Below are 17,666 nucleotides of genomic sequence, written 5' to 3'. Positions count from 1 at the left end.
TCAAAGAACCATGTCAACAACCCACTCACAACAGGAATAACATCACCTTTCCCTCACACATTTCTCCTTATCAAATTTCCTTTCAGCTTAAACCCCATGCTCTCACTATTCAACATCAAATCAATTTTCTCCTCATGCATTCTCAGTCTTTGTTCGAAACTCATACCCAGGTAAAACAAAGCGGCTAATTGAAATGCGACAAGAAAAACAACTAACAAAATTTCCATAATTATAAAAGGACAACAGAAAAACCATCTTTCATGCAGGAGCTGCGGACAAGTACAACAGTTCATGATTAACAAGGATGACAGTGTCTATACCTAAAACCCAGGTCTAGCTCTTAACCTGAGTTCCATCTCAAAAAGCCTCTGAAGTGTTTCTGGATGATGTCTTCCACTGGCAACATCAGATGCTAAAAAATAGCCAAAAAGTATAAATCAGGAATAGATAATAAACAAAGAAGGAAAAAATGAAGATGAAAATTGAGTTGTAGTGCACGCATTTCTGGTGGAACAGTGAGTGTACTTGCTTGGATAAACCATCCGCGGTTGACTACCTAGGGCCAGCATGATTTGAAAATATCTAACGATAACGAATAACGATGCACTCATAAGCCATGCAATCTTTGGCTAGAAAAGTAAAACAACGTTTTTGTTCAAATAGATTTTTGTGGTCTACCAAATTACAAAATATCAATCCTATAAGCATCAATCACAACCATCAACATTATGAACTTTCATAGCATCCAAAAACGATTAGCATAAGAAAAGAAACAGATCTAAACCTATAATTTTGAGACCATGTGCAACAAGCTTTAGCTCTAGATAGTCTATTCACATAAAACTATCATGTGTCAATTATCATCTAAGGTCATTGGATATCTCTCCCTAGTTCATTCCCATCCAAATAACTGAAGATGCAGCAATATGTTGCACATTTAAGTTAGCTACAAAAAACGACATAAAATATTGTTTTACCTTGGAGTGGCATTCCAGGTCTACCGAAAGGAGACTGCCGGTGACCACTAAATGGGAAGCCTTGCATTGGGTTTGGTTCCTGTACAAAACCAGTCATTGGATTGCTGGGATGATCTGGAGGAGGCACACCCCCCGGGAATCCTCTAAATAATTGTGGGGGAGGAAGATTCCCTTGCATATGCATCCGTTGTAACATAGAATGTTGAGCAGGAGGATCAAACCCAGTTCGAGCATTACTTGGTTGATCAAAATGAGGAGGATGCATATTTCCAGGAAATTGATGATTGGGTGGAGATTCATGATGAACCATGCCTTCAGGAGTCATGAGTTTCATTAACGGGCTAACATGAGGAGGATGAGATTGAGAATCCAGTTGATTGAACATTGGACCCATGTGGTTCAACTGAGGGGGCTGGAGACGAGAGAATCGTTGGACGTTAAGATTCTGATATGGAATACTTGGCTCCCTCGTATCATAAGGACCATGAGGATATGCTAGACCTTCTAGATTTCCCATGATAGGTTGTTCGACTCTGAATTCAGGGTTCAGGGTCACCAGTTTTCGAGTAAAGTCAACTGGTATGTCTTGGGACAAATCCATTTTAGCTGAATTGGCATTAGCCAAAAAGTTTTGGAGAGGATCACCAACTGCGCTCAAGCTATCTTCTTCAGGAAAGCAAATATCATTAGGCCCATTGAAACCACTAGCCTTGACGAATTTACTTTGACGTTGCAATGAATTATCCTCTCCCTGAGGGTCACCATAACCTAACCATGGCTCTTCAAATCTATTTGGATTGGGTTGATGAGTTCTTTCTAATGGCAGGATACCGCTTCCATGTCTGTTCAGTCCATGTTCGCTTGCATGAGGGAGCCCATTCTCTGAGGCTGGGAAAAGAGACGGAATTGAGTCTGAAACATCAGGTCCTGCTGATTCAACTGAATCCCTTCGAACAGAAAGGGGTGCTCCAACTGATTGCAGCTCCTTCATAAAAGCTGTTCCAAAAAGTGTTTCTAGAGTCAACTGCTTCGATGAATTTGAAACATCTGCATTTGCCTCTACTGGATCATCATGTATGTTTGCAGTAGCGGCTCTGTCAGTGTTGCATACCTTGTAACCAAAATCAACATCTAGAATAGAAGATTGTTCAATATCTTTATGGCAGGTTCCTTTCTGTAACATAGAAAGGAGTTGTTGGGATGCATGATTATCACTATTTGAGTTTGACTGCTCAGTATTCGCGTAGGAATCTTTGTCCGGAAGGGATAAACTAATTTCATTAATTTGTGACAGAATTGATTGTTCAAGATCTTCACATGTAAGAACTGCCGGTACAAGCTCGGGTTTATCACTCTTGTACAATTCCTCAGAGTTATCAGTAGCGGTATGTGCTACATTTGATGTCAAATGCTCATATGCAGGTTCAACACTTTGGAAAGGAGAAGCAGGTGCAACATTCCGGGTTTTCTCAAGATCAGAAAACTGCAACCTACCTTTTTCACCAGCAACAATCAGCGAGAGCAAGTCATTTGGCCCATGTGTGAAGTCATCCAATGGTTTCTTCTCTGCCAAAAGGACATAAAATAAGTCAGAGTATATAACTTGAAGAGCCTACAATCATATTAACCACTGAAGTATCTTTTTACGTACCGTCTTCAACAAACCAATGGGCAAACTTAGAAGATTGGAAGGCATGTGGACTCCATCTCTCATCTGCTTTATCAACAGGCTGCAATCAAAGCAAGAGCACAAATAGTCAAATAAATAGTAACAATATAGAACAGAAGCTGGAAATAAAAAACTTATCCAGGTCACAATATATCTAAGTACAATAACCAAAGTAAAAAAAACCTAATCTTTACTCATGCATAAATGAATTATCTATGGAGGCTTGGAGAAAATCCAAAGACCAACCAATACCTCAATTATTTAACTGAAACATGACACACACATCTTAATTTCTAGACACTACTGATATGAAATTCTAGCTATTTCTACAATTACCTCAACAACACCTCTTGTGCTGCCACTTTTAACTGATAGAGCATTGTCAAAAAGCTTGTTTAATATAGAGTGAGAATCATCCTGACTGGAGACTCCTATGGCCTCTGTCCCTTTTAGTTCAGCATTAAGTTGAATAAATTCACTGGTGTCTGATGCTTCCAAGGTTTCTGAAAGAGCAGATCGCTTCCTCAATTGATCACCATTTCCAATGTTAATATCTTGAATATCCACCACCGATGATATATTCAAGATATTCTCTTTCTCGTTAGTAATTGGGACATTTAAACTTGTAATTTGATGATGCATTTGACCATCATGTGCTTGATTGGTTGATAATTTCCCTTCATTATTTTCCGAAAATATAGGATTACCTCCAGTGTTAGTTGATGTTTTAACCCCCGTGTTTCTTTCCAATAGCGTGCTTGCAAAACCAGGGGGTATAAGTGGTCTTGATGTTGAAGCAATGTGTGCAAGAGAAGATTTCTCAGAATCATCACTTAAAACAGATAAAACCACAGGAGACTCCGCTGACTCATTGCTTCGCTTAACTAGTCTCTTATCATTGTTGTCTAGCAATGAAGTAATGTCAAAAACATGTTTATTCTTGTCTGGGTTCAACTTCTGCTTTTCATGGAAAGCTTTCTGCTGTTCCTTTCTCATCAACTCGAAAGAAGCTGGCAAGAAAATTGTCAACCATTTGATTTGAATTTATCAAGCATAAATTTAACCATGAATCTAAGTACAGAAATAAACAGGATTTGGTAAAGCCATAAAACCGAGAGAAAAACAGCCTCTACCACATCTATTTGAAAGGAGTAGTTACCTCTTCTTTTCTTTTCCTCTTCCGCCCTGTCCTCATCTGCACACTCTGCTGAAGAACCAAATGTTTCATCATTATAATTGTCGTGAGTATCCCTACGCGAGTGAGGTGCCTGGAAAATATCAGAAACCATAAAAATCACAAGACATATTTTGAGTTACTTATGATTTCAATCCTTTCCATAGATTCGTCATAGCAATTAAAAATCATTCTTGAGACTCTTTGAAGGTGGTGAATACTACAAATTAGCCAACATACATCTATCTGAGATAAAACAACTATATCTAACCTTATAAGGGCCTGAACGCTGATAGGGTTCATTAGCATTTTTTTGCTGGTTATTGCCATTAGCTCTTAACTTCGGAGCAGACAGCCCAGGTGCATATCCAGAGGGCCTTGGAAAAGAGCCACTACCTAGAAGTCCATCATGCTCAGGAACTTGCCAAGTCCTACGAGACTGGTTGCTCAAATGTTTTCCAGAATCTGCAATTTGATATTAACAACAAAACTCAACCAATATAGCACTTGACTTAAGAGTATCTTCTAGTTTAACATTTATCAACATGACATAGAGAAAGTGAATCATCCCATATCAGTCCAAATGGTCATAATTCATAGAGCAAATTATGGATTCTTATACGAAAAAGCAAATGGGTGATCTCATTGATCAAGTCTAAACACCTGATTCTCGTTCAGACTGAGAGTCAGTGTCTTTATCAGACCGTCCAGAAGAACGAGTATCCCATTTTCCATGGGTCCCCCGCAAAGAGCTACTCGTGTCCCCTCTGGTGGGAGGGGATGAGCTGTACTCATTTCGTCTGAAACTATGCGTTAACAAACCACCAGTACTTCTATGTCGATCCACGAGAGCATCTTCAAATTCACTGCTTTTGAAAGAGGACATGCCACATGTTTAAGAAAAAGAAAGCAAAGCACAACATAATAATGGAAGAGTGGCAATTGTGGAAAAAGATGGGAGACAATGAGTACATAAAATGCAGCATGGTTCTAAGTTGTGGCTGTGATTATGTTGTGCCTACCCAAATCGGATAAGTGCAGAAAATGTGGCCGATGCAATTGCAGAGACTGCCATAACCACAATATTGTGGCTCAATTGCAGGTGTGGACCACAACTTAGAACCCTTCCCTGCATTATATATATCAAGAGAAAAGCACATAGTATATTTCACCTTAGAAGTGATCGATCAAAATCACTGGGCAATTCTTTGCAGATATCCAACTCACTGAACGATAACAAAAACTCTCTTGTGTGTGAGAATTTTAACTTCCTATTCCTAAATCACCAGCACAAGATAATTGTCAAATATGTATCATATTTGGTCAAAAGCATTAAAGATAAGGTAAAACAGATAGAGATAAAAAAGGTTACTTCTTCAATTCATGATTAGTTGGCTGATCCAACAAGTTTTCATCTTTATTTTCTAAGCTCATTTTGTATGCTTGACCGACGAATTTCGATTACTAAAGCTGATGAATAATGCTAAATATAAACCTTAAGAAGCTTAAGTTAATAAAACTATATTCTAGTGAATGATATCCAACCCCCAACACCATAACCAGTAAAATCCACAGAATCTGAAACAAAAAAATTTCAAACTACCAAATTCCAGAACCTATATATACCACCCAATGAAATTCTCAAACTAACAGAATTTTCAATCAACAAGACCCATCATTCTAATCAAGCTCAAAATGATTTTTTGATGAAAAATAACCAAAATTCCATTCCTAATTCAATGTTACCGCAAATCAGAATCCATTCCTAATTCGGGGTTTTGTGCTTAACCTAAAAGGTATCCATGGAATTCGAAATTAGGGTTTGTGGGTCATGCAGGTGAGATAAATGGATCGAAGATTAGAGAAAGAAAGAGAAATTCAATAATCAAAATGATCAATGTTTGGGAGAATTTTACTGTGATTGATGGGGGATAGAGGGAGAGAATTGAAAAACCAGAAGAGATTTGAAGAGAGGTTTCAACGATACAAGTGAAATTACTTCACGCGCGTTTGTATTATTCGTGAGGTAAACGCTCTCTCATGCTTCAAGCATGCTAAAATGGATGAAATGAAAAAACTTGCATCTTAGCAAGGTTCTGATTCAATTTTGTTTACGTTTGATTTAAGGGATTATTCTTAATTTCAGTGTAAGATTTCAATTCAAAACTTTTTTTTATCTTAGAAATTGCTCATGTTATTATGGCACTTTTTTTTATAGTAAACAAACTCTTACATCGAATGAATGGTCAAACAATGTTGGAAGTATTTATGATATTTATAGAGGTCATCTATATTCTTAATATGATACATTCAACACTATATTCGTGGTTTTTGAGTATTGAGGTTTGGTTTGAAATGTTTGATAAGGCAAAAATTTGGAGGTATGAATGAGAGTCTAGAAATAGTCTAGCAATGATTTCGGTAGACAAACATACAACTTAAGGATAAAGATGACAATAACGATGTATAGAGATAAAACTAATGTGATTAATAAATGTGATAAGCATGAGTGATATATAAGACTATACAATCATTTTTATCATTTTTATTATGGTTAAGTGTGACATTAATTATATTAATAGTTGAACTAGATAGACAATAATATCTATGGGCATAAAACCATTTTGTTGTTCAATTCAATTCCACTATTTCTATATTTATTAGTCCTAATATGTTACCAAAATAATTTTCCCTTTCTCTTAAAACAGTTTGTTTCATATTCTTGTTTTTTTGTTTCCTTTTTATTAAGCCATCCATCGTTATTACTCAATCTTCTGATAATCCAATCCCTTTTATCTACATATTTCTGGTCGTCTAGGTTTAATTTTGGTTTCTTAGTCATTGCATGGTGAGTGCAACAATTGATTTGTTTGCACTATAAAGATAACACTTCCTAGAATGAATCACCTTGATAAGAAATAAATCTTTAGAAATTCAAAAAATAATAAATCAGATATTGTATTATGGAATACAAATCATATCAAATTGATTATGTTGCAATATGAGTAAGGTACATATTACAATTGTATATAAAAAAAATTGTGATAGTTTTTAGTTTGAATGATGCAATTTACAGTTTGTAATTTATATACTGATGTATGAGAGATACAGATTTTAGTTAAGTTTATATAAAGATTATGATAATTTTGATTATACATGCTTTAAAAATTTGAGAAAAAAATCTACATTTATCATTTAGTCCTTTTCCAACCTGGACCCGTCTTATTTTGGAGTCGTCTCTCACGCGTCCCATCCTAATTAAGGACGGGTTCGGATTCAAAATTAACCCGATCAACATTTAGGGACAAGTGAAAGACAAGTTAACCAATCCTACTCTCACCCCTAAGAAAAATTATGGGCATAATCCTATTACACAAAATTCTTTGTATTTTTAAAACAAGGTCATTAACCGTGTAACGACAAACTAGTAAAATAACAATAAAAAAATTGTTTTCCATAATAGGAAAGAAACTATTTCATCATAATCAAGACACCAAAATTCATATTTTCAAGTCAATTGTCATCAAAACATACCATCCAATAAATTGCCAAAATAATGCAAGAAATTATGGTTCATCGATTTTAACCAATACAATTTAAGATATATCAAGAATGATACTTTTATGCATTCAACAAAGTACTATAGGGTGAGAATACTTTTACTAAAAAAAGTGAGTAATCCAACCATGTTATCGTCGCAATCAACATCAAAGGACTTACATCATGCCGTCAAGATATTACAACCTTCTTCAAGCAAAAAACACATTCTTTCTGACATCATGGTTTACGGAATTTTTTCTTAAAAACGTTTTGATTGAATCAATATATGAAAATAGAACATGTACCCATGAGCAAAACCCTACAAAATATAATAACCATTTAAATCATGCTTGGCCAAATGAATCATGGTTAACATGCATCATGCTTGACACATGGAATGATACACTTTTTGATATAAAAAATATGTTTTCTTGACTTCAATAGCACATTTGTTGTCCCAAAAAGTGTATCACTCCATATGTTATTTTTCATGATTCGTTGAAAAAATAATATTTAAGTGTAATAATTAAGTGTTTTTCTATCCAATCACATAAAATGACATATGAAGTGATACATTTTTTGGGACATAAGATGTGCTCATTTGACTTCAGGACCACATTCGTTGTTTACCACTTCATGTGGTTAGTTGAAAAAATAACATTTAAGTTAAAAGTATAATATTAAGTGTTTTTCTAACCAATCACATAAAATGACACATGGAGTGGTACACTTTTTGGGACAAAAGATGTGCTCCCTTGACTTCGACACCACATCTATTATCCTAAAAAGTGTATTACTTCTGTGTCATTTCACATGATTGGTTGAAAATAATAATATTTAAGTTAAAAGTGTAATAATTAAGTGTTTTCCTAACCAATCACATAAAGTGACACATGAAGTAGTACACTTTTTAGGACAGTAGTTGTGATCCCGAAGTCAAGGGAATCCATCTTTTATCCCCAAAAGTTTACCACTCCATGTGCCATTACATGTAATTGGTTAAAAAAAAATATTTTAAGTTAAAAATGTAATAATTAAATGTTTTTCTAACGAATCACATAAAGTGACACATGGAGTAATACACTTTTTGAAACAGATGATATGCATCATTCTCTTGACTTCAGTACCACACATGTTATTCCAAAAAATATACCACTCCATATGCCATTTCTTGTGATGGGTTAAAAAAATAATATTTAAGTTAAAAGTATAATATTAAGTGTTTTTCTAACCAATGACATAAAGTGACATGAAATTGTACACTTTTGGGACAAAAGATATGTTCCTTTGACTTCAGGACCACATATGGTGTCCCAAAAAATATATCATTCAATGTGTCATTTCTTGTAATTGATTGAGAAATAATATGTAAGTTAAAAGTGTAATAATTAAGTGATTTTCTAATCAATCACATAAAGTGACACATGGAGTGATACACTTTTTGGGATAAAAGATATGCTCCCTTAACTTCGGGACCACATCTGCTGTCCCAAAAAGGTATTACTCCATGTGTCATTTCCTGTGGTTGATTGAAAAAATAATATAAGTTTAAAGTGTAATAATTAAGAGTTTTCCTAACCAATCACATAAGTGACATATGGAGTGATACACTTTTGGAGACTTTTTGCGAGAGAAGATGTGCTCCCTTTTGACTTCCATGCATATGGTGAGTTCCATGATCACACATCCTTTACAACATACTCATAAAGGGGACAACATCACCTGTCCCTTGCAACATATTTCTCCATATCAAGTTTCCTTTCAGCTTCAATCACTAAGTCCATTATCCCCAACTTCAGATCAATTTCCTCCTGCATACATTGTTAATCTTTGTTCGAAACCTGTATCCCGGGATCACTGAGCGGCAAACTGGAATGAGACTAAATAAAAACTAAAGATTTCGATAGTTATATAAGGGAACGCAAAAGGATGACATTCGAACGATCTTTCATGCAGGAGTTGCAGAACAGTACAACAGTTCATGAGTACAATGTACTATACACCAACAACAATGACACACTGTCTATACCTAAAATCCATCTCTTGACCTGTGTTCCATCTCAAAAAGCCTCTGAAGTATTTCTGGATGATTTCTTCCGCCCGCAACATCAGATGCTAACAAAATAGCCAAAAAAATTATAAATCAGGAATTGAAAATAGAACAAGTGTGGGAAAATGAATATAAAAATTGAATTGTTTTTGCAATGTTATGACATCTTCCAAATAGTTTTACTAAATTACAAAGATTGCAATTGTTCCTCAAAGGTAGAAACAATTATGTTAAGATGAGCACATCAATCACAGAGACTAACACACACATGCTGGGTCAGTTTATATGTGCAAGTGCAGATGTATGTGTAAGTATGTAAACCAAGAAAAGCAATTGAACTTAATTGGATAAACCCTTTATTATCAAGAGCGATGAAATAAGTTAAGTCAGAAATTCACCAACCGATAATATGATTATATAAATAAAGTGGAGCAGGATGATTTGCAAATAACTATGCATTCATAAGCCAGGCAATCTTCAGCTAGAATAGTAACAACAACCATTTTGGCACAAACATAGAATGCTACGGTCTATCGAATTATGACCGATCAACGCAATAAGCATCAAATACAACCATCAAAATTGTAAAAATGAATTGCACAGGAAATGAAATAGATCTAAATCTGTGGTGTTTGGGACCATGTGCAACAAACTTTAGTCATAGAAAGTTTATTTGCGTAACACCATTCTGTGACTTTTTTTTACCAAAGGTCATCGGAAAACTATTGCTAATTCATTACTATCAAAATAACTTAAGGGGTAGAAGTATATTTTACATTAAAGTTGGCTACAATAATCAATAAATAAAAACATCAAATATTGCTTTACCTTGGAGTGGCATTCCAGGGCCACCAAAAGGAGGCTGTCGGTGACCATTAAACGGGAAGCCTTGCATTTGGTTCGGTTCCTGTATGAAACCAGTCATCGGATTGCTGGGATGAGCTGGCAAAGGTACACGCCCTGGGAATCCACTGAGTAAATTTGGTGGAGGATGATTCCCTTGCATATGCATCTGTTGTAATATAGAATGATGAGCAGGAGGACCAAAGCCATTTATAGCATTACTTGGTTGATCGAAAGGTGGAAGATGCATATTTCCAGGAAACTGATGATTTGATGGAGATTCACGATGAACCATGCCCTCAGAAGTCATCAGTTTAATGTAAGGACTAATGTGAGGAGGATTAGAATCCAGTTGATTGAACATTGGACCCATCTGGTTTAACTGGGGGGGCTGGAGACGAGAGGATCGTTGGACATTAAGATTCTGATATGGAATACCTGATTCCCTCATATCATATGGACCACGAGAGTGTGGTAAACCTTGATTTCCCATAATAGGTTGCTCTACTCTCAACGCAGGGTTCAGGGCTGCAAGTTTTCCAATATTATCAACTGCTATGTCGTAGGACAAACCAGATTTAGCTGAATTGCCAGCAGATAAAAAGTTTTGAAGAGGATCACCAACAGCAATGAAGCTATCTTCTTCAGGAAAGTGAATATCATTACGCCCATCGAAGCCACTAGCCTTGGAGAATTTACTTTTAAGATGCAATGAATTAACATCTCCCTGAGGGTCGCCATATTCTAACCACTGCTCTCCAAATCTATTTGGTTGGGGTGGATGAGTTTTTTCTGATGGCAAGATACCACTTCCATGTCTGTTAAGTGCATGTCCACCGGCATGAGAGAGGCCAATGTCTGAGGCTGGGAAAAGAGACATAATTGAGTCTGAAACATCAGATCCTTCAGATTCAACTGAACTCCTTTGAACAGAAAGGGGTTCTCCAACTGTTTGCAGCTCCTTCATAAAAGCTGTGCCAAAAAGTGTTTCAAGAGTCAATTGTTTTGACGAATTGGAAAAATCTGCGTTTGCATCTACTGGATCATCGTGTATGCTTGCAGTTGCGGCCCCTTGAGTGTTGCATACCTTGTCAGAAGAATCTACATCTACAATAGAAAATTGTTCTATATTTTTATGGCAGGTTCCTTTATGTAACAAAGAAAGGAGGTGTTGAGATGCATGATTATCACTATTTGAATTTGACTGCAAAGTCTTTGCGGAAGAATCTTTATCCTGCATGGGTTGCTCAAGGGATACACCATTTTCATTAACTTGTGACAGAATAGATTGTTCTAGATCTTCACATGTAAGAACTGTCGGTGCAAGCTCCGCTTTATCACTCTTGTACAATTGCTCAGATCTATCAATAGGTGTATGTACTACATTTGATGTCAAATGCTCATATGCAGGCTCTGCATTTTGGAAAGGAGAAGCAAGTGCAATATGCTGGGTTTTCTCCATATCAGAAACCTGCAACCCACCTTTTTCACCACCAACAATCAGAGAGAGCAAGTCATTTGGCCTATGTGTGAAGTCGTCCAATGGATTCTTCTCTGCAGCAAGGACATATATTAAGTCAGAGTAAAACTTGAAGAGCATGCAAACATTAGGCGCTAAAGCATCCTTTTAGGTACCTTCTTCAACAAACCAATGAGCAAATTTGGAAGATTGGAAGGCATGTGGATTCCATGTCTCGTCTGCTTTATCATTATGCTGCAATAAAGCAAGAGCATACATAGTGAAATAAATGGTAACAATATAGAACAGAAGCTGGAAATAAAAACCATTCCAAATAGTGTTATGTCCAAAGAAGTAAAAAAGACTAACCTTTACTCATGCATAAATGAATTATCTATGGAGACTTGGAGAAAATTTAAAGACCATTAAACCAATCAATACCTTACTTATTTTATTGATACATTACACACACGTACTGAATTTTTAGACATTACTGATAGTAAATTCTATTTTTTTCCACAATTACCTCAACAACAACACCTGTGTTGCCACTTTTTAATGATAGAGCATTGACAAAAAGCTTGTTTAGTATAGAGTGAGAATCATCCTGATTGAAGGCTCCTATGGCCTCTGTCCTTTTTACTGCAGCATTAGGTTGAATAAATTCACTGGCGTGTGATGTTTCTAAGGTTTCTGAAAGAGTAGACCGCTTCCTCAATTGATCACTGTTTTCAATGCTAATATCTAGAATATCCACGGCTGATGATATATTGGATATATTCCCTTTCTCATTCTTAATCGGAAAATTTAAACTTTTACTTCGATGATGCAGTTGATCATCATCTGCTTGCTTGGTTGATAAATTCCCTTCATTATATTCAGAAACTATACGGTTACCACTGGTAATCACAGGCTCGGACTGCCCAACCTAAGTAAGCACCCGAAGATTCAAGAATGTATTAAAGGATAGACCAGCAGAACAGCATATATCTCAGGATAAAAACATATTAGAGTGCAATTCAATTATCAGTGTTAAAGTAATCCAGCTAGCAAAAGAAGTAGAGGTCATCAGGTGTCCACATGGTATGTTGAATAATTGGCAATACTGTAAGGTTTTCAAAGTTAAATTATTAAAAATCCAAGAAAGTAGGCTTTTCATCTAAAACCAAGTTCTCATTTTCTGATCCTTTGATCACAATGCAGAAAAGAGTACGGAAAGCAAGAAATAATGCAGCACAATACTACCATAATCAGCACATCATGTTTTGGCATCCATTAAGCAAAGAAAAAGCGAAGTCCCAATCACAATACAGTAGAGATTGTAAATACAACGTTTCACTTTTACAAACTTTAAATTTTGACATTGGAACTTGATAATTAGATATTAAACATTTAAATAGTGCGTAATTTAAAAAATATGACTCTCTCCCATCATTATCTCTTGTATAATGTTGCAAGTGACAATAATACAACACATCTTTTTTCTAATAAAATGAAATATTATTAGGAAAAAATGGAAGGTTACAAAGAAAGACGATAATAAATCCTCATACAAAACAAATACATACAACTAAACCATAAGAAACAACGCTATGCAACAAAGTATTTCAATCTCACTGCACGTCAACAAATGACCAGAATACTAAGAGGCGGACAAACCCTACTCTAGAGATAAAAATTAGGGATTATACCATACCACAAGTCACTAGATTGGGTTTCTTGGTCAATCATACAAGACAATGTGGAAATTGACAAAGATGTGAACCATAGGATTCAAGCGGGTTGGATGAAATAGTGGAATGCTTCAGTGTCATATATGATAAAAAGGTATCACTCAAGCTTAAGAGAAAGTTTTACTGCACGACTATAAGACCTGCAACATTATATGGGACTGAATGTTAGGCGATAAAATGCCAACACGATAATAGACTATATGTAACAGAGATGAGAATGTTGCATGGGGTGAGTGGACACCCTAGACAAGATATGATTAGAAATGAATGTAGAGACAATTAGAGTAGCTCATATTGTAGAAAAGATGGTAGAATGACGTCTTAGGTCATTTGGACATGTGTAGAAGAGACTAGTAGAAGCCCTCGTAAGGAGGGTAAATCAAATGGAGACTAGTCCAATTCCTAGCGAAAGAGAGAGACTAAGAAAAATCATAAGCGAAATGATTAAGAAATACTTAGAGACCAATGTTTTGTTAGTGAACATGATTTATGATAAAGCATATGGCGTCATTCGATCCATGTAACGGACTCCACCTTGTGGGATAAAGGCTTGGTTGTTGTTGTACCCTCTATTGTAATGTAAAAAAACTCCCAGCATTGGAGACTGGCATGCAGCCATTACTTTGATTTCAGCACTGACATAATTTTAAAGCCTCACTCTAAAAGCACCACTTGGAACAAAAGCTCTCCAGAACCAGAATATTAAATGTAGAGAAGCATACCAAAATAACAGTTTAATGCCCGCGGAGCACTTATCGAGAGCCAGACTATTAAATTTTCACCATGACTCCCATCTCAAAACATCAGAAATCAAATAAGAAAATACACCTGTTATCATATGTCTGTGCGGTAAGCCGGTAACAACTAAAATTACCTTTGCAAGAAATATCCAACATTAATAAAAGATTATAACCACAATCGCAACTTAGAAATAAAACTGAGTTGCATGCTAATTTGATGATAGCTCAAATAACTTGTATTTGAGCTCAACATATGAAAAGGCCATCATCTAAAAGAAACTAAACTAAAAAGCAGCCAGAAATAAGATACGATTAAAAACCATCAACCACCTACCTCCATTGCACAATTTTTAGTGGATGTTTTAACCCCCAAGTTTCTTTCCAACAGTGTGCTTGCAAAACCAGGGGGTACAAGTGGTCTTGATGTGGAAGCAATGTGCGCAAGAGAAGATTTCTCAGAATCGTCGCTTAAAGCAGATAAAACCACAGGAGGCTCCACTGACTCATTGCTTCGCTTACCTAGTCTTTTATCATTGTCGTCTAGCAATGAAGTAATGTCAAAAATATCTTTATTCTTGTGTGGGTTCAACTTCTGCTTTTCTTGGAAAGCTTTCTGCTGTTCCTTTCTCATCAACTCGAAAGAAGCTGGCAAGAAAATTGACAACCATTTAATTTGAATTCGTCAAGCATAAACATAGTCATGGATCTAAGTACAGAAGTAAACAGGACTTGGGAAAGGCATAAAACTGAGAAAAAAGCAGCCTCTACCACAATATTTGTTGAAAGGAGTAGTTACCTCTTCTTTTCCTTTCCTCTTCCGCCTTGTCCTCATCTGCACACTCTGCTGAAGAACCAAATGTTTCATCATTATAATTGTCATGAGTATCCCTACGCGAGTGAGGTGCCTGGAAAATATCAGAAATCAAAAAGTGCACAAGATATGTAAGTTACTTATGATTTCAATCCTTTTAAAAGCTCCACCATATCAATTAAAAAGCATAACTGAGTCTCGTTGAAGGTGGTGAATACTACAATTTGGCCAACAAACAGCTGTCTGAAATAAAACCACTAGGGGTCTGTTTGTTTCAGCTTAAAAATAAGTGATTTTAGATAGTGTACTTAAGTGATTTACTTTTTTATAGATTTTGGTGTAATCTAGCAGTTATTTGTGTTGGTTAAAAGTAATATAATCTACTTTATTGTACTTTGTGCTTTCTGTCCTGGTTATCTCTCGTCTACCCTACCTAATTATAATCTAAATCTACTGAAAGTAAACTATTAGATTCTGATTATTAAAACATCTCACCCAGACATGTTTACTATCTTATAAGTGATCCCCCCCCCCCACACAAATTGAACAAGCACACTCTAGATCTAACCTTATAAGGGCCTGAACGCTGATAGGGATCATTAGCACGATTTAGCTGGTAATTGGCATTAGCTCGAAACTTTGGAGCAGACGGCCCAGGTTCATATCCCGGGGGCCTTGGAAGAGAACCGCTACCTAGAAGTCCATCATGCCCAGGACCTTGCCAAGACCTAGAAGTCTGGTTGCTAAAATGTTTTCCAGAATCTGAAATTTGATATTAGGAAAGAAACTCAATCAACATAACACTTGACTTAAGAGTGACTTCTAGTTTAACATTCACCAACATGACATGGATATAGAGAATCATCCCATATGAATCCAAATGGTTGAAATTCGTAAAGCATGATATAGATTATTCTAGGATAAAGAAAATGAGCAATCTCATCAATCAAGCCTAAACACCTGATTCCCGCTCAGACTGAGAGTCACTGTATTTATCAGACCTTCCAGAAGAACGAGTATCCCATTTTCCGTGGGTGCCTCGCAAAAAGCTATTTGTATCCCCTCTGGCAGGAGGGGATGAACTGTACTCATTTCTTCTAAAACTAGTTGTTGACAAACCACCAGTACTTCTATGTCGATCTACAAGAGCATCTTCAAATTCGCTGTTTTCAAAAAAGGGCATGCTTAAGAAATAAAATCGAAGCACGACATAATGGAAAAGTGGCAATTGAGGAGGAAAATACGGAATACGATGAGAAAGTGAAATACGGCAAGGTTCTAAATTGTGGTTGTGTTATGCAGCATTTACCCCAATTACAAACAATTTAGGGAAAATGCAGTTGCATAGACTGCCAAAACTACAATATCTCAGCCGCATTGCAGTTGAGGACCACAACTAAAACCTTTCCCTTGCATTCTTTATTTGAACAGAAGATACAAATGATACCACATGGAACATAGCATATTTTACCTAAGAAGCGATCGATCAAAACCAGTGGGCAATTCTTTGCAGGTATCCAATTCACTCAACGATAATAAGAATTCTCTTGAGTATGAGAATTTTAACTTCCTATTCCTAAAACACCACCAAAAGACAATTGTCAAATATGTACCATATTTTGGTGAAAAATACTATAAGGTATAAAACATATAAAGATTTATAAAATTACTTGTGCAATTCATGATTAGTTGGCTGATCCAACAAATTTTGATCTTCATTTTCTAAGCTCATTTCGTATGTTTGACCGACGAATTTCGATCCGTCACTAAAGCTGATGAATTACACTAAGTATCAACCTTAAAAAGAGCACATGTATATTCTAGTGAATGTTCTGAATCTCCCACACCAAATCCAGTAAAATAAACTAGTAAATCCCCCGAATCTGCAACAAGAAATTTCAAACTACCACGATCCAGAACCTACATAGACACCAAAATTTTCAATCAACAAGGCCAATCATTCTAAACAAGTTCAAAATTCCATTTTACTGAAAAATAACTAATACCAATAACCCAAATTCAGTTCCTACTTCGATATTACCGCAAATCACAATCCAAGCCTCGAAAGATAAAGGTTTAATACTCAATTTATAACTCAGCTCCGGAATTGGACAAAAAACGAATGAAAACTTGGGGGTTTTGTGACTAAGCTAAAAGATACTTCATGGAAAACAAAATTAGGGTTTTGGTTCATGAAGATGAGATAAGTGGATCGAAGATAAGAGCGAAAAATAGAAATTCAAATATCAAAATGATTCATTTTGCTGTGATCGACGATGGATTTGGAAGAAGAGGAGTGAAGAACAAGAAGAGATTTTAAGAGGGAGGTTTCAACGATACTGATGAACATTATCCCTCACGCGCTTGTTCTGTCATTGAGGCAAACGCTCTCATGCTCCTTGTGTGCTTCCAACAAGGGATGGAATGAATAGTTTCATTTTAGTGGGTTTGATTCATTTGAGTAATGTAATTAGAGTAGAGGAAAATTTCGGGTTCATTCTCTAACTATTTTCCCTAAATTTTCTTTTTATTCATTATGACTTTTTTTGGTGCTTTGGAAGGGGAAAACTATAAAGAAGCTATACAACAACTTTTTTTAGGCAAAAATATGCACATACAATCAAATAAAAACAAGTCTCTACAATTAGGATGAGGAATATCTATCTCATG

The 17,666-nt window shown here is 35.9% G+C and overlaps 2 protein-coding genes across 5 annotated transcripts; both read right to left on the bottom strand.

Moving 5' to 3' along the window:
* On the bottom strand, positions 235-5,964 carry LOC109356570. Of its 2 annotated transcripts, none has more exons than XM_019599955.1 (9): positions 5,193-5,964; positions 4,993-5,097; positions 4,484-4,689; positions 4,092-4,285; positions 3,806-3,914; positions 2,983-3,656; positions 2,629-2,707; positions 978-2,543; positions 235-412 (listed from the first exon to the last, which is right to left on the bottom strand). In XM_019599955.1, exons 1-9 carry the CDS (start codon positions 5,252-5,254, stop codon positions 321-323), a joined length of 3,087 nt encoding a protein of 1,028 aa, XP_019455500.1. In that variant the 5' UTR covers positions 5,255-5,964; the 3' UTR covers positions 235-320. The 2 variants fall into 2 exon arrangements, with proteins under 2 accessions (XP_019455500.1, XP_019455501.1); XM_019599956.1 differs by having other exon boundaries at positions 4,484-4,686; positions 5,193-5,963.
* LOC109356569 lies at positions 9,242-17,426 on the bottom strand. Of its 3 annotated transcripts, none has more exons than XM_019599951.1 (11): positions 16,849-17,426; positions 16,667-16,798; positions 16,468-16,572; positions 15,957-16,159; positions 15,565-15,758; positions 14,982-15,090; positions 14,520-14,830; positions 12,239-12,640; positions 11,889-11,967; positions 10,239-11,807; positions 9,242-9,475 (listed from the first exon to the last, which is right to left on the bottom strand). In XM_019599951.1, the coding sequence occupies exons 2-11, from the start codon at positions 16,726-16,728 to the stop codon at positions 9,390-9,392; spliced, it is 3,120 nt and encodes a 1,039-aa protein (XP_019455496.1). In that variant the 5' UTR covers positions 16,729-16,798; positions 16,849-17,426; the 3' UTR covers positions 9,242-9,389. The 3 variants fall into 3 exon arrangements, with proteins under 3 accessions (XP_019455496.1, XP_019455498.1, XP_019455499.1); XM_019599953.1 differs by having other exon boundaries at positions 16,667-16,916; positions 17,003-17,426; XM_019599954.1 differs by having other exon boundaries at positions 16,667-16,916; positions 17,027-17,426.

Source organism: Lupinus angustifolius, chromosome LG09 (assembly GCF_001865875.1).
Source record: "Lupinus angustifolius cultivar Tanjil chromosome LG09, LupAngTanjil_v1.0, whole genome shotgun sequence".
Lineage (NCBI taxonomy): Eukaryota > Viridiplantae > Streptophyta > Magnoliopsida > Fabales > Fabaceae > Lupinus > Lupinus angustifolius.
The sequence above is the reverse complement of the archived record's forward strand: the minus strand, read 5'-3'. Positions and strand labels throughout refer to the sequence as shown.

Excerpts from the sequence above, each read along its gene's own strand:
- LOC109356569 (XM_019599951.1), bottom strand. The coding sequence starts at position 16,728 with ATGAGCTTAGAAAATGAAGATCAAAATTTGTTGGATCAGCCAACTAAT. Across the intron at positions 15,091-15,564 it reads AGCGTTCAGGCCCTTATAAG|GCACCTCACTCGCGTAGGGA; the intron begins GTTAGATCTAGA and ends GATATTTTCCAG. Across the intron at positions 11,968-12,238 it reads ACACAGGTGTTGTTGTTGAG|CATAATGATAAAGCAGACGA; the intron begins GTAATTGTGGAA and ends GCTTTATTGCAG.
- LOC109356570 (XM_019599955.1), bottom strand. The coding sequence starts at position 5,254 with ATGAGCTTAGAAAATAAAGATGAAAACTTGTTGGATCAGCCAACTAAT. Across the intron at positions 3,657-3,805 it reads AGAGGAAAAGAAAAGAAGAG|CTTCTTTCGAGTTGATGAGA; the intron begins GTAACTACTCCT and ends TTTTCTTGCCAG. Across the intron at positions 2,708-2,982 it reads GCACAAGAGGTGTTGTTGAG|CCTGTTGATAAAGCAGATGA; the intron begins GTAATTGTAGAA and ends CTTTGATTGCAG.